This window comes from Panthera uncia (assembly GCF_023721935.1).
Source record: "Panthera uncia isolate 11264 chromosome C1 unlocalized genomic scaffold, Puncia_PCG_1.0 HiC_scaffold_3, whole genome shotgun sequence".
NCBI lineage: Eukaryota > Metazoa > Chordata > Mammalia > Carnivora > Felidae > Panthera > Panthera uncia.
Genome location: NW_026057584.1, coordinates 61683964 through 61700965, shown reverse-complemented (window position 1 = coordinate 61700965; position 17002 = coordinate 61683964). Strand labels below are relative to the sequence as shown.

Genomic DNA, 17002 nt, shown 5'->3' with positions numbered 1-17002 from the left:
CATGGAATCCAGGGAAGATTGTTAATATAAAGACATGAACATAGTATTTTTTAAGGATGTGAGCTGACTTTTTTCTTTTTGGTAGGAAAAATACTAGATTATACCAAAGGCCCCTGAACCCATAAGAGTCAAATGATTGATTTCTTCCATGGCAAGGCAGAGGTGGTATTTATAGTCCTGCAGGCAACAGAATGGAGATAATCTAGATTCTTTTGGCATTTCTCACTGAAAGCTCTAGTTCCGATAGATAGGAAATCCCTTGAATCAGTTCTAAAACTGACTGGGAAATTTACTGAATATCTTTTCAGGACTAGGAGGTGAGGGATCAGAAAGTGGTTTGAGATGTAAAGTGAAAAGATTAAAGCCATTTTGTAAACCCAGCAGTTAAGGATTGTTGTAAGAACTCTGCTTGAGAGTGTTGAGAAGGCACTCAAGGTGAGGCTGATTATTTTTACCATTTGTGAGTACATTTAATTGTTTACAATATGTTGTGTTTTGGATTTTGCTAGCACGTCACTATTTGGAAAACTGGAAACAATTTTGTTTTGCAGAGTGGGCCGAATGGCATTTAGCATTTATCCTAAGCCTCCAAAGTGAGCTAAAAACTGATAGTTTAAAAGGGCAGTTGTTGAAATTTCTTTCTCCTATCAGGGGCATCTACTCAGAATGGAAATACAATGGTAATTGGAGGGGCATTATCGGATTCAATTTCACTAGAAAATTTCATTATATCAGAATCATCTTTGATAACATAGGGCACAGAGCAAAACGTACTAAATTACTGTTTTCTTTGAAAAGGGCCTTTGAATCTGAAACAGAAAGTGGTTACACCAGTGTGGTTTTAACCAATTAACCACAGAGGAGTTTAAATGCAACCCACTTTTTACCATTTTCAATGGACTTTTTGTTCCCTGTTTGCATAATTCCATTCCAGTTCATCTGAATTATATTATGGTCACTTCCTGTTCTGAGGTTTTTCTGCTTCTTCAGAAAACATCAAGGTGTTAGACTTTCTCTATGAAGGTTTCTTTGTGATCAGTGTCTTTCCTTGCAAACTCCTGAATGCATTTTCCCTACCATCAAATGGTGGACATTTCATATATTAGGATTTTATTTGAGTGACAATATATAATTTTATACTTTTGTAAAATATATAGACTAATCCACCTGACTCCATCGTAAACATTTTTCTGTAGTGAAAATTCAGACCGAAAATTCAGTCTGATCAGTCTGTTTTTCCAGTGTTTTGAGCACTTCAAATTGAATTAATGGCAAAAACTTACTGTGTTTTCAACATGTACTTCACACACAATAAAATAGACTTCTGATGTACTGTTAATTCTACTAGCAGAGTATTATTTTTTTTACCTTCTGGTATGTACGGATAAAGAAAGAGCTGTGTAAGGTTAGTGATCAGGTTTTATAAATGATCTTTTTTGCCTCCTTTCTCTCATACTCACAGGGGAACCAGGTCTCTAAGATTATACTTTGGATTGTTGTTGATTTTTGCAAACAGGTGTCTTATTAAGGATTTTGAAAAGCGGCCTTCTGTCACACATCTCCTCGACCACCCATTTATTAAAGAAGCCCACGGGAAGGTTTTATTTCTGCAAAAACAGCTGGCCAAGGTCCTCCAAGACCAGAAGCATCTAAACCTTGTTGTTAAAACCAGGTATGGTACTCGTCCTCTCCCTACTTTCTCTCTCTGGTTATTTATAAAAATGGTATGTCATGTGTTTTGATTTGCTCGGGATTAGTACTGGTAATTATCACATCCCTGCATTTTTGAGAGTTTCATTTACATGACATTAAGCACTCCACACTCAGTGGATGAGATCAGGAGAGCTTTAGAAACAAGCTGTCCATTTGTGCTCTTAAGACTAACATCCCTCAACTGTGGCTGAAATCCCAATGTGTCCTCGAGTTCTAGTTAAACACCAACACACATATATGTTTATATTTAATATGAATGAGGGTTTTTTTTTTAATCAATAAAGGTAGCTGTATGAAAGGAGCCATAGCTAAGATCGTGTGAGAGATCTTTACTTGGCCATTGCTGATTAGAAAGCAGAAATGTAGGCTGTAAAGCGATTTTGGGAAGATTACAAATTAAATACTGGAGGATTTTTCTCTAATGTGCTCTGAGACCCTGTTCTTTAGTTAAAAATTCCTTAGGGGCAATTTAGTATTTTTAAATGATTTCCCCCCCCCCCCCCCCACAGGCGATGTCTGTGCTATCCAAAACAACAGTGATTCTCCCTCCCTGCCCTCCTTTTCCTAAAGCGTAGATTTTAAGAAATAAACGTGTATTTTCAGGGACAGTTGCTTCAAATGGTATTCCATGGTGGTCTCTAAGAAACAGATCTTTGGTTTCTGTCCAGAGGGTGGCAGAATTTCTCTTTAACAAAAATTTTTAAAATGCAAATAAACCTGCTTCCCAGCTCAGCAATTATTTGGTTTTATAAAACTGGCCAGGATGTAGATAAGCTCTAATCCATTATTATTAAGAGAACATTCGGAGGACTGGAGGTGAAGAAAATAAAGTAGTAGTCACAAGTTCTGGAAATATTCATGTATTCTGCAGAGAGCACTGTTTACAAATCAAAAAGCATCAGAACCCTTGGACCTGGAGGCATGGTTTAAAGGTGACTATACCTTGCTGATTTTCCCTTCCACCACCAAGTTCCCTTTGGGTAGCTCAAAACAAATTTTTTCCTACTCTTTCTTTCCCCTTTTCCACTGTCATTTGTGTTTCTATGGCTTGCCTACGGGATAGAGAAATTCTTGCGTTTTTGAAGCAGTAGGAACTTGCGTTTAAGCCCCAGGGAACTAAATCCCTTTTCTTCCCTGCTTTTGTTCCTATAAACCAACCACCACCCCAAAACCACCCCTGTCCCCACACCACACACAGCGCTAGCACCAAAAATGAGGATGAAATCAAATAAAATCAAACAGATGAAGCAAAAAAACAAACCCAGCACTTAAAGGCTCTAAGTTGAATCAGGCCTTCCCTCCTTTTCTCTCTGTTTGAAACCTGCTGCAGAACAAGTTCTGAGACTGAAGTTGCAACGTTACTCAGCTTTTCACATGGGCCTGACTGTGCCAGTCCAGACGTGTGTTCTCTTTTTAAAGACTTCCCTTCTTTTACCGTAGAGAATCAGGCTCCAGTCTCTCTCACCTGCTTCCTCTAATTTCTCTTGATCTTTGTTAACTTCTTTGCTACCAAAAATCTGGTAGCAAAGGCTTCTCACAGCGTCTTTAGTTTCACTCACGAGTTTGTATTTCTTTGAAAGTCATTAAAAAAAAAAAAAAACCCACAATCACAGATGCCTAGCTGGCTCTGTCAGTAGAGTGTGTGACTCTTGATCTCTGGGTTGTGACTTTGAGCCCCATGTTGGGTGTGGAGATTACTTTAAAAATAAGTAAATAAACTTAAAAAAAATAAACTCCACAGCCTCATAAATAGGAATCAAAACTATAAACAGCAACTTCCTTATTAAGAGGTAGGAAAATTAATTCTAAAGGAAACACAATGCCTGTCATTGACACTTAACCTACCACCTGTCCCACACTGTTACCTCCTTTTAGCAGCTGGCAGGGGTTGGCTACCTAGGTGTTTTTCAAGCCCACCCAGAAAAACTCTCAAATATCATTTGATGCTGGTAATTCAGTATATTAAAAGTTGTGAGTTTACAAGGTAAGGTGGGGAAAGCAGAAAATTTGAGGTGAGTGCAAAGATGAGTGAAACAGATACCCAGCTTATCATTCTTCTGCACGATTACGGTCACCCAGTGTGGTGGCTCTGCCAGGTTTGAATCCCAGCTCAGCCACTTAGGTTCAGGTTGTTAAATTGTTCTGCTCTGAGGTTTCTTCATCTATGAGATGGGGGTTCATTTGAGGGTTAAGTGAGTCAGTACATAAAAAGAACAGCTCTTAGTACAGAGTGAGCTGTCACAGGGTTAGCAGTAGCAGCAGTAGTATACAGGGTCTATTTGATTCAAAGGTCTTCATTTCTGTGTAACACTAACTACCTCTTGGACTTAACTTGCGCAAATTCATCCCTACTTATCACATGACATCACGAAAATAAATAGTACTGAGCTACTGAACGTTAAAAATACCAGTTTTATCTCATTTAAAATCTAACTTATTCATTTATTCATTCAAAAGACATTTATATGTGTGCATGTGTCAGGCCCTCTGCTGAACAGAGGGACTACAAAGGCAAATTAGATACAGTTCCTGATAAAGAGCTAATAGTCCAGTGTGTGAAACAGACAAGAATCAGACAAGAACAGCTCAACATGAAAAGTACCTGGATGTTGAGGTACTTCCTGGAACACCTGGGAAGAAAAGACCCGTGGACCTGGTGGGAAGATGATCCTTGGAGTGTCCTGTAGAACAAACAGAGGAGTTGGGATTGAGATTATTTTAGGTAGAAGGGAATAATGAGCAGTGAGCAGAGGGCAAAGGCACAGAGACTGGGGAGAGCTTAAGGAATTTGATGAACAATTAGTTAGCATTACTGGAGCCTGGCATAGAACAGGGGGAGGGAGAAACAAGGCAGGCAGGAAGCAGGTCATGATGGGCTAAGGAGCTTCGATTTGTTCCTTAGTCACTCAAGAGCCCCTGAAGGTTTTCAAGCAGGCATGTGCTCCAGGAAGATCATTCTGATTGCAATGTCGAGAATGGAGGAGCTGGGCAAGGCAGGAGCCAGAGAGACAAAGTTGCAGTTTGTGGCAATTGCAAATAACAGAGGATATTAAGAAGATGGTATTGTCAGGACTTTGTGGTGGATTGGATGAGAGAGGTCAGGCGGGGGGGGGGGGGGGGCGCGGAGAAAGAAGTGTCACAGGGTCTACCCAAATTAGGCTGCCTCTCTGCCCTGGTTCAGACTGCAATCCAATAGAAATTGTAAGACACTAAGAGAGACCGGTAAAGAAAGTTTCTTCCTCTTCCTGTTCTACCAAATGCAATGCCAGGGACTTCCAGAAATTATACAAAACTTCCAGCTTTCTGTCCAGAGTAGGATTCTGCAGTATTCCAGACGGTCCTAGATCTTCGAGCTGGACATACTTGTTTAGTTTTGAAAGCTAATGCAGAGAAATGAGACCTAACAGCCTGCAGGGAAAAATGTCTTACTATTCCTGCAAAGGCAGGGAATGTTCTGTCAACTTTAGTATTTTCTCCAGGGGAGAGAGAAATTGAAAGTTTGAGGGGAAGAAGGCAGGTTTTTAAAGGATGGGGGAAACTTGAACAGATGAAGGGGAGGATCTTACATAGAGGGAGACATTGAAAATAAAGAGAGAGACAGTAATAGAGGAAGCAAGAGGAAGTGGAAACAAAGGCCCAAGAGGAAAGTTGACCTTAGGAAGAACCTCAAAGTTGGGAAAGACACAGAAAGGTTAGATGAAGATATCCAGAAAGTTTGAGGGGCAGGATGGGGGTAAGAAAAGAGTGTCCTATGAGGAAACTCATGTTGAATTTTCTTTATCTTTCAAAAAAAATTAAGGTGATCTCAAAGTTGGGAGCAGACTGTTGGACTCCAGGAAAATGTTAACTCTCTGAAATAGCCACTAGGAGGAATATGATAAAGGGTTTATTAAAGATGGACATGATGATTGCTCAATAGCACAGAAAACCCACAAGGAACTTAACTGAATAGCATTCCATTGTAGTGAAGTTAATCACTGTTTAAGATAATGCATGTAGAGCATTCAGGAGAGCACTTGGCACCAGAACCTCTTCAAAAATGTACCATCACCACCACTGCCCTTCCTATCTATTATCTCTAGCTTCTTAGCAACAAGCAGGAGAAGTAGAGAAAAGAGATATATACCCAGGTCATCAGACTGGAGACTGTCTTAGATGAACATGATGGGTGGACAAGGGAGCAAGGGAGTTAAGATGAGTATCCCTGGGGTCTTTTTGGGATTTGGAAGAAAGTGAAGCCAGAGTAACTTTTTAACTCTTGAGGTCTGGTCTAGGTCAGGAGACTGACAGTTACAATGCAGATGAAGAACAGATTCAGTGAGTGGATGGTGAGCAAGGGATTGTAGAGCTGAGATCTTGGGAACTTTTGAGAAATAACTGGGAACTAGCCATGGCTGAACTTGTGGACAAACTTGGTGGAGTTAGAAATAAAAGTTGTTGACAAGTTGAGGAACCCTGAGGTCAGTATGTGGGAAGAATTAACAAAGTGATTGGTGGGGGATGGGGGAACCAAAGAGCAGAGATAGAAAGGAGATTGGGAGGTCAGTTGTTGGAGGAAATGATACACCTGTGAATTTTAAAAGGGAAAGATTGGTTAGGGATAAGTGTGGTTGGGAAATACAGAGGGGAGCAGGGAAGATGCCCCTTCCACTACCTTTTCACAGTGAGTGGCTGGAAAGTGGAGCTGGGGCAGGAGCATGATGGGCAGTGGTCCACTTCAGTTCTGTTGAAATAATTAAGTGTTCAAGAACAAAGCTAGGAATCATGGGAGCTTATTCACTATAGAGCAGGAGCCACACTGTACACGAAGAAGGGCTTGGATGGTAAGGCCCCATCTCCCCTCTCCTGGATCTAAGCATTCTAGCTCTTCTGAGTGGTACAGTTGTGTGGAAAGCTAGGCTGTGATCCATTCCCCTTTCACATTGTGTCTGTGAAGCAACTGTGGAGAAGCGGCATTGTGTTGAGATTTGATACGATTTCCTAATGCTGATTATAGTGTATGAGTGTAACTGTTGGAATTTAAGTTTTTCCGGTAGTTTGTAATTTTGCCATAGCATATGTTTGATTCAGGTTCAGTAGAGTAGTTATGAAGACACGGCTTACTCTCTCAGAGGAGGGTAAAAAGCCCTAAAATCCAGTGAACAATAGTTAGGCGCTACTTTTTTTTTTTTTTTTTTTTTTTTTTTTTTTTTTACTTAATTGTCAGGGATGCTTTTAAACAATTTGGCCATTTCCTTTACATCAGCTTCCATTGCCTTGACCTTCAAAAGGACTCTTCCCCCAAACCAGTTTTATAAATCCCTGAATTCATCAATGTCATCGGCATGTTATGTCACTATTAAAGTTCAGAGAAGTAGACATGAAAACGTGTTTGTTTAATTACTTCACAGGAGTTAGTGGGAGAAGAGCAAAACCAGTGTCTGGAATGTGAGTGGAGGCAGGAAAGGTGCTGGGTTGCCGGTGCTGTGACTCCCTCCTGCCTTCCAACCTCCCATTATGGGCTCAACTGCAGCCCTTAGTACAATTACAAGATCCAGCGTGTCTTTCCCCTGCGGGTGGCTTGGGACTTGCTGAAACCACAAATGTTAAGCCCTCAAATGCCAGGGGTCTAGTCTAAGTATTATTTGGTAGGGGAATTAAGTTGCTGGTTGTTTTCTGCTCTGTTAAATGGATTTTTATTCTACCCTTGCAGTTTGCCTGGGGCTGATTAAAACAATGGCCTCAGCTTTTCTGATGTTCTTTTCAACCTGCAGCAGTGACCTTAAAAACAGATTTCTCACTGCTTAACGGTCTAGCCTTCCCCAGTAAGTCTTGTTCATTGACTTCCTCTTTTACCTGCAAACATGCACGTGCGCGTGCACACATGCACACACTCATCCACATCCACCATATTGCGTACACTGATGAGTTCCTGGACTGCTGTGTTAATGAATGACTTTTGAATGATTACTTTATCAAGTGCTGAAGATGCTTGATACATAGAAGGTTAAAGATCTTCCTGTCCTCCTAACAGGTATCAAATAAGTGCTAAGAGGTAAATGCATTATCTAAATGCATAAGAGGTAAGAGCATTCTGATATAATGAGTATCTGCTATCTATCTATAGGTCTATAACTGAATGAATACTATTGAATTTTCTGCTGTTGTCACCGATTCTTGCTGCCTAGGGTAGGTGGGTGTATCAAATTCTGTTTAATATGATTGATAATAAGTTGCTGATTTATTGGAATTCTGGCCAAAACCATGCTTAGATGAAAAAACAGGGAGATATTATAGTGATTTCCACCCAAACAATTCTATTTTTTAATCTGTTTATTGTAATGTTTGGTAGATATAAACTTAAGTTCTAGGTCAAGATAGAGCACATGTAGTTAGAGTTCTCTAGGTGGTATCTCCATTCATATTTGACTCTTAGTAAAATGGCATCACACCTAGATGGCCTGCCGTTGTTTTTCTCCTTCTAGGCCCATAATTATATAGTTATAGTCAAATAAGTTTCTCTTTCATCATCTCTGTTATCAAAGGGTATATTGAAATGTAAATAATGATTTTGAAGAAATAAAACAGTGCTCTTTCTCCAGTTTTGAGTAACATTTTCCTCACTATACAGATGGAATCCATTGAATGTGGTGATAAGGGAGTTCCTCTGATCTCTCAGATTCCTCTGATCTATTCCAACTTGTCAATTTGTCCCTGAGCTCTGTCCATGGCCATAGAAGCCTTTGCCTTAGAATTTTGAGGACTACCACCTTTGAGCCTAGACCTTTTTTCTTACTCCTTCTCTTCTCTACCCCTTTTTTCTCCACCTTCAACAGATTTTATTTCCTTTTGTATCTGGAATCTAATGGGAGGGTTAGTCATTCTCCATTTCTTCCCATCTACTCTTGGATAAAGGAGAGGGCTCTGATCCTGAGTGTGGAAGAGCTAAGCAGAGGCATCCTTCACAATGAACCTGTCACTACTTGACTGTCCAAAATACCATCAAGCATTTCTCAGTGCAACATTTAACCTCTCTCACTGGCACATCTCTTGTAATTATTAGGCTGAAAAATTTTCTTTCTTTCTCATCCTGACTTTGCCTCAGAGGGCTTCCTAATGCTTTGTTCTTCATCATAGAACAAGAGAAGAATTCATCCTGCCACATTTTTGTGAGGCTCCTGTGGCCCTGTTTTGACCTACCTGCTTCCATGGGTATAGTTGATGGATAGGAAGAGAATCGCTTTTGGACAAAATACATAGTATTTGTCAATATCTTTCTTAGGGCCAGCAGCTTGAACAAAGAAGTCTGTAGCCCAGTGATGAGATATTAAAAAGCATTCTCACACACAAATGATTTTAACCATAATGGTGAGGCATAGAGATGAAACTATAGTGAAGGCAGAAGTACTTCAGGGATTTATTCCAAGAGAATAATACCCCCAGTATCTGAATCAGCTTGGTACCCTTTACAGCTTCTTTCTCACTCATGGACTGGGCCTGAGACATTCCAAAGCATTCTCCTTCCTCTGCCTCATCTATGCTGAACCTTGTCTTACAGGAACTCTTAGCCTCTGCCTTTCTACCCACTCTTCAGATCCATTTCTTACTCTCCACCCATTGCCTTGGGCTTGATGTTTCAGACCTGCCCTCATTCCCACCTTACTTGAGCCAGGAATTCTGACACCAGTTCCTCCTTTTCCTGATCCCTGAAACCTAAGGTCAGTCCTACTCACCATCCACTATCTCCCACCAACCCCAAACTCCAAGAATCAGCCCAAGCCAGAGCTTTGAGTTTCTTCCTTTCTAAGTTTTAACCCCCTCCCAAACTCCCTTTATCTAGGGAGCCAGGCTTGGCAGCTAACATACTTAGAGCCTCATAAAAACAAATAAGAATCTAGTGAAAAGCAGTATGGACTTTGCTGGGATTTGAAAATGTCTTTTGAGTCGGGGCACCTGGATGGCTCAGTCGGTTAAGTGTCCAACTTCGGCTCAGGTTATGATCTCATGGCTTGTGAGTTTGAGTTCAAGCCCCACATCAGGCTCTGTGCTGACAGCTTAGAGCCTGGAGCCTGTTTCAGATTCTGTGTCTCCCTCTCTCTCTTCCCCTCCCTTGCTCGCACACTGCCTTTCTCTCCCTCTCTCAAAAATAAGCATTTTAAAAAATGCCTTTTAAGTCATTAAAAACTTACACCCTTGATTTAATAGAATGCCTTTTGCTATTCATCTATCCATGTATCTGCCCATTCTTCTGAACTTTGGAACATTCAATCCAAGTACCTTGTAGTTGGAAATTTGTAATTTTCACATTAAACAGGGAATTCTTCAGCAAAAATTGATAATAGATGCTATTCTCAAGTAAGGCACTAGATGGAGCATGTGATTTTAAAGGAAATTTAAGCTGGTAGTTACTGGTGACAAATCATTGAAAGAAAATTTAAAAATTTAAGCCAAATTATTCTGGTTAATTTCAACTAAAAATAGACAAATATTAAACAACATAATACTTTCTATGAGTATATGTAAAGTCTAAGATAATTTTTTAAAAACAAATAAAAACTGGAATAATTTTTTCTCTTCAGTAGACCCTCCAAACCCCATAGCCAAAGCAGGAAAATGAAGCAGTTGGCAGTTTCAGAATGCTAGTTGGGGAAGGCAGAGCTAGGGATATCAGATATTTTTCTTCACTGGTTGAGAAAGTGAAGTGGTCTTGATAGAGTGGAAATACCTTGCATCAACATCAATTTCTAGATTGCCAGCTTCGATTTTGGAAGCAAATATTGTCTAAGGAATTTGATGGCCAACAAGCATGGGAAGAGGTGATACATGGCTAATCACAGCAGGTAACATATTTTAAAAGTTGTTTATAAAATATAATAAGGGGGAAATTTTTGTGAGAAACCCCAATTTGCAGACAGCATCTACATGTTTCCTGGAGATTAAATTTGTGATAGATAGATTGGCATATAGACAGGGCTCAAAAGATAACAGCTTCGATCCTGGTGGTATTGCAATGTACATGTTCACCTTGAAAGTCACAACTTTCTCTAGAGTTTATTTGTGATGTTGCACGTGAGGTTTTGTCGGTATTTCCATATTTGGTTGCTGTAAAAATGTCATCTAGCATGAAGCTTGACATCCCTGTCTGTAGTTCAGGCTGCTTTTAAGTTCAGGTCAGGAGTTACTGGAGGAAAAATAATCCCTGGGAAACCTGCCATTGATTCAGTGGTATTTCAGATTCTGATTTCCCAGTCTGCCTGTTACCATTCACTTTTCAGAGTCACATGCACTCTGTCCAGGGTATTGAGCCACGTTCAGGAGGGAGGCACAGTGGAGAGTGCTTACTCCATCTTGACTGGAACCAGAGCTGTGGATGATTTTTTAATTCCTGATTTTCTTTGTTGAAGATGTATAGAATAAACTCTTAGTCTATTTCATACAACTGCAAGATACGGATTTAGGAAGGAGATAAACTAGCTGAATTTAATATGACAAGAATTATTTTATAAAAAGGGTATTGTGATATTTCATTTCATGATGAACGTCAAGGGAAAAAATGCTTAGGTTTTATGTGGAGAGGATTTGGCCAGATATATGCACCCTCCTACCGTTTTATTTAGTGAGGTGGCTAGCTAGAAGCAGCCTCTGAGTTTTAGTAAAAATTTGTATTTCAATTCAGTCTGATTTCTCTTTGACATCACTAATATGTTAGGACACAGATGAATAAATGCTTCTGTTTAATAATTTTTAAAATGCTTAGGTTGTAAATTTGATTGTATTAAGTAAATTTACGCTTCATATGTTTTGAATCTCTCTGTGAATTAGCAGCAAGACTGGTTCTAGCACTGGAAATGACTAATACCACGCATGCATCAGACACCCTTTCTTCAAGTCTGCCAATGCTGGGAATTGGGAAGTAAAATTTAATAGGCAGAAAGAAGGAAAAAAAAGTCAATGTTTGCCCATTTCAATTGTATTTATAGAGTCAAGATTCAATATGTAGAGCTGTTGAGTTTGCTTCTTCCTTTTTCCCTACTTCTGTGAAATGCATGTAGCAAGGGACAAAGTGTACAGTAGGATGCTAGGACGCCCACATGGTACTTAGAGTAAAATGTTCAGTAAAGCTGGCTTCTGGGACCTGGCAAAATAACACTGTATCCTGTGAAGCTGTGATGATGGTGAGCATAAAAGGTGCTGGTGAAGTACTGTGCAGTGATGCTTCTCTGCTGCTGAAATGATAGTACCTGGGAGGCATTTTCATGTGATTTTGTTTAGTTATTGGTATTCCGAGTAATATGTAGACTTGTGCAAATTGTTGATTCCAGATTTTGATAAGGTTGTAAGAATAGTGCTTGGTAACTTTTTTCAACTTTTTTTGCATTTCTGTATCAATGACTGTATCGTTTTCACAGCCCCCCCCCCCCCCCCCCCCCCTAGACCAGTCATGAGAGATTCTATTTATAGATGAAGAACACTGAGATGCTGGCCATTAATTAAGGGGATTATTGAGTGAACCACAACACACTCCTCAGAACCCTGAAATTAGGATCCAGAGCTTTTAACTTCTAAGTTGATGCTTTCCCCCTACACCACATTGAGTAGTGATCCCTTTATGAAGGGAATTATGGGAAGGCCTACTGTGACTTGAAATAATTTTATACCTTAAAGAACTATATTTTGGTATGCCAAAGGGGATTGGTATTGATTGCCAACCAAGTTTCTTAAATGCCTGTGGAGTGATGCCCCTTAAGAGAAAAGTCTCGCATATTTAGACAAGGGGATACATATAATGATACTGAGTGCCGCTTTGTTTCTAATAGGAAAAAATTGGAATCAACCTAAGTGTTGATCATCATAGAAATGGGTAAATAAATTGGTATGTATTCATATGATGTAATATTACCCAGTGATTAAAGTGACTGAAATAATGTACATGTCTGTATATACATATATATATAGTTTAGAAAATCATAATGTTGAGTGGAAAAAACCAAGTTTCCAGAATGAAACCTACAGTATATCATTTTTATAATTAACATATAGAAAATGTATATTGCTCATGTGTATGACCAATATTTAAAAATAGACTAGAAGGTTACCCACCAAAGAGTAGTCATTCTGGAAGGGAGAATGGGATGAAACATGGGTAACAAAGGGATTTCAAATAAACAAATAAGATAAAATGTAAACATTTTTGATTCATAGATATTTACTATATTATTCTCTCAAGTTTTCTGCAGTTTCAAATATGTCTCAAAAAGTTGGGGTTGATGCTGGTGGATGGCATGAGGGGACCTCAAGGGAAGTACCCTGGTGAGAACGGTGTACCTGACAGTGAATAGAAAAAACAGGAGGAGATACTTTTTTCTGGAAAGGCTGTAGTTGGCATTTAAGAAAAGCTAATATAAGTATTAGATGGGCCCATTTGGAAATGTTCCTCACCGTGGTGGAAGGGAGGCTTGAGGTCTGGAGCTCACCTTACTCCTGATAGCAGTACAGCAATGGGGAGGGGGCCCTACAGCGTGGGGAGCTGGACTAGACTTGCTCTTCCTGTCCCCACCTCTGAAGTCTCTGAACATATCTGATAAGACCGTGAATGAACCATTCTCGTCGCCTATGTTCTGCTATGCTTTTTACTCTATTAATGCTAATATTCTCTGGATAAATTTCTAGACATGAAAGAATGCACACCAGAAGACCCTATCATGTGGAAGATGCTGAAAAATACTGCCTTGAGGATGATTTGGTCAATTTAGAGGTTCTGGATGAGGTACTAAATATTTAGTAGGCAATTCTCACCGATGACATTTGTTTCATGTGAATGGTCTGACCTTTTTCTTGTCGACCATGTTTTCCTAAGGTCACTTGAAAACTTAATTGTTTGTATAGCCTTGGGGTGAAGCTCGGGGAGCATTTGGTTACTGTGACTATGATCCGGTGTTGTGTTCATTTTTAGTTCCCCAAATGTCCAAAACGATGAAGAGGAAAGGATTTGGATTTTTTCCAATAAAGCTCTTTATATTGTAAGCCTAAACGATCTATCACATCACTGGAAATTATTTTGTTTTAGAAAAAGTCCAGTTTAACTCTTAAGTCCAGATAGTTGTTTGTTCTTCACGAAGAGGAGCGTTCTCTTATGATTTAAATTGACTAAAAAACTTTCTTGTAAGAATAAATTTGATTTGAATTGAGTAAAAAAACTTTCTTGTAAGAATAAATTTGTTTTTATTATTAGAACTCTCTCCTAGTTGGAAATAATGTTTACCTTCAATACCATTTATCCTCTTCTTAGGATACAATTATTCATCAGTTGCAAAAGCGTTATGTGGACTTGCTGATTTACACATATGTTGGAGACATCTTAATTGCCTTAAACCCCTTCCAGAATCTAAGCATATACTCCCCACAGGTAAGGGGTGCTTTGAGAGCATGTTGCTTCTTAAGAGGAAATTAAAAACCACAAGGGAAAATAAAAAAGGGAAAAGCGAAAATAAAATTATGCCGCTTTTAGTGGTGTATAACCCACACTGCAGATAACAGTGCATCACAGATGGAGTTCTTGCATTTTGGGGCTAACTTTAGAGCAAGATATAACAATAATAGCTAACATTCATTTAGTGCTTGCTATAGGCCAGGCACTGGCTTATCTCACTTCTCATAATCCTGTGAGATGGGCACTATTATTCACCCTGTTTGGCAGAAGAAGAGACTTAGCACTGCGAAGTCAACTCCCTTACAGGAGTACATGAAACTAGTCAGTGCAGAACTGGGATTTGAACGGAGGCCTGCAGACTCGAGAGCCTGTGCTCTGCAGCCTTTCTGATGCTACAGTTCCCCTAATAAGTGACAAAGCTTTGGTTTCACGGGCAACAAGTACTGGAGTATTAGAAGTTTTCTTTAAACTACTTATTTTTTTCTTCAGTTTTCCAGACTTTATCATGGGGTGAAACGTGCCTCCAACCCGCCCCACATATTTGCATCAGCAGATGCTGCTTACCAGTGTATGGTTACTTTCAGCAGAGACCAGGTAAGAACTCCCCTTCCTGTCCTGCCAAGTCACACAGTAGGGTGTGTTCTGTCTTCCTCTGCAGCTCTTATGTCTTCCTGAAAACTCCATTCTGGTTGCTGGTGCTGATTCAAGGAAATAGGAAATGAAAGAGTAGCTCACTGGAACAGGAACAGTGATAGAAGCTACAGCGGCAGGAGAATGTGAAAATTCTTTTCCTTAACGTGAAACATTCACATCATGAGCACTCATTTTCCCTGATAAAATCTAATAAGAATGTTTCTAATATGAATGTGAGAGCATAGAGTCGACACAAACCTGATTACATAGCAACAATTGTAATAAAAACAGAATGTAGAATGACATATATGAAATTCCTTCCTATTAAGGTCTCAGAATTTTCATGGCTCAGACCTTTTTGTGTTGTACATGGGTTGACGGGGACCATGCACCACATCATTTATTTAGCTGCTGAGAAATTATGATAGATGTGGTAAAGACTGAACAAATTTTAAACTCAATGCTGGTTAAACACAAACCTCACCCATACAGCTTCCCTTTCTGGACCTTTGACTCACAGTGGTGACATATCCAACCTTTGACCCTTCCTTTACTTTCAATATGTATATTTTCCTTTGTGTCTTTAGTCTGTTTGAAATGTAAGTAACCTAAATTGGTGAGAAGATTTTGTGAGAGAATTACTGTGTGTAAATCTCCTGAGACCTGTGAAGTCTCAGCTTTGGATTCGTTGAGGAATAGATGAAACTGTAACAGTGCAAGTTACAAAATAGAGTACACGGATTCACTATAGGTTAGAAACTTGGCTTCTCTAAATTCTTGCATTTCCCACAGACGTGTGAAATATCCATAGATTTCATAGAGAGGAGTAAATGGAGAGAGATACATGTATTTTCCAAGTTGAGAAGTTGCCCCACACTGTTGTCGTTTCTAACACCAAATGTTGTCTTTTACAACACCAACCAGGTCTTCAATTCTCCAACAGTAACTGGCTGTCCAACAACTCAATTCCATTAAATTCTGATACCTCTCAGAGTTTGTACAGACCCCACAGCATTAGGGCTCAGCCCCGAAGACTGCCCCCGTTTAAGACTCCAGCCACAAAAGGGATTCCCAAGCTACCTACACTCTGCCCAGCCTGCAAATTCAGGGATTCCCACAACCACCCTCAGGTCTGATAATTCACTAGAACATCTCATAGAACTCAGGAAAACACTTTACTTAAATGTACTGGCTTATTGGGGCACGTGGGTGGCTCAGTTGTTTAAGCGTCCAGCTTCAGCTCAGGTCATGATCTCATGGTTCATGGGTTAGAGCCTCACATCTCAGGGCTGGCAGCACAGAGCCTGCTTGGGATCCTGTCTCCCTCGCTCTCTGCCCTTCCCCTGCTCCCTGTGGCTCTCTCTCTCGCTCTCTCTCTCTCTCTCTCTCTCTCTCAAAAATAGTAAACATTAAAAAAATTTACTGGCTTACTATAAGGATACAACTCAGGAACAGCCAAATGGAAGAGATTACGCAGGGCAAGATACAGGGGAGAGGGGTGGTACAAAGCTCCCCTGCCTTCTCTGGGCATGTCCCCTCCCAGCATCTCAAAGTGTTTATACCAGAAACTCTGTGAATCTTGTTCTTTGAGTTTTTATGTCTCAGTCAATCTCTAGCCCCTCTGCATTCCCTAGAAGTTGGGATGATGAGGCTGGAAGTTCCCACTCTCTAATCATGTATTTGGTCTTTCTGGTGACCAGCATCTATCGTGAAGCTGTCTTGGGCCCTACTTGGAACCACCTGGTTAGCAGTTAGGTTTGATTGAAAGGGACTTGTTTGCGAATAACAGAAGATGATCCTGTTGTCCCTATGATTCAAGAAGTTCCAAGGGTCTTAGGAACTCTTGGCAGGAACCAGAGACAAAGACCCAGTGTATGTTTTTTATTATAATACACCCACTGATCTCCTTGATACATAAAGAACTCTTAGACATGAATAATAAAACACCAATAATGCAAAAAAAAAAAAAGCAAAGGATATGGGCTAGTCACAAAAAGAAAATATGAATAATCTTAAATGTATGAAAAGACCTCAATGTCACTCATAATGAAAGAAATGCAAATTAAAACTATACTGAGAGACTATTCTGCATTTCAGATTGGCAAAAATCCAATATACTCTATTGGTGAGGCTCTAGAACAGGCACTTTCCTGGATTGGTTCTAGTCCTTAGAAAGCAATTTGGTACTATCTATGCAATTTACAAATGCATTTTATCTTTTAGTCTAACAACCCATTTCTGAGAATT

At 39.8% G+C, this 17002-nt stretch overlaps 1 protein-coding gene and 1 long non-coding RNA gene across 2 annotated transcripts in view; one reads left to right on the top strand and one right to left on the bottom strand.

Annotated features, from left to right (window-relative positions):
- MYO3B (myosin IIIB) overlaps positions 1-17002 on the top strand; it is a 407188-nt gene that overhangs the window by 167999 nt on the left and 222187 nt on the right. Inside the window, exons 9-12 of the mRNA XM_049616047.1 lie at positions 1517-1672; positions 13363-13459; positions 13982-14098; positions 14612-14716. Of these exons, the coding sequence (XP_049472004.1) occupies positions 1517-1672; positions 13363-13459; positions 13982-14098; positions 14612-14716 (475 nt within the window). The remainder of the gene's footprint in view (positions 1-1516; positions 1673-13362; positions 13460-13981; positions 14099-14611; positions 14717-17002) is intronic.
- Positions 4135-15304, bottom strand: LOC125911848 (uncharacterized). Its single transcript, XR_007454484.1, has 3 exons — positions 14687-15304; positions 6368-6436; positions 4135-4394 (listed from the first exon to the last, which is right to left on the bottom strand). It is a non-coding gene; the product is annotated as an uncharacterized LOC125911848 (long non-coding RNA).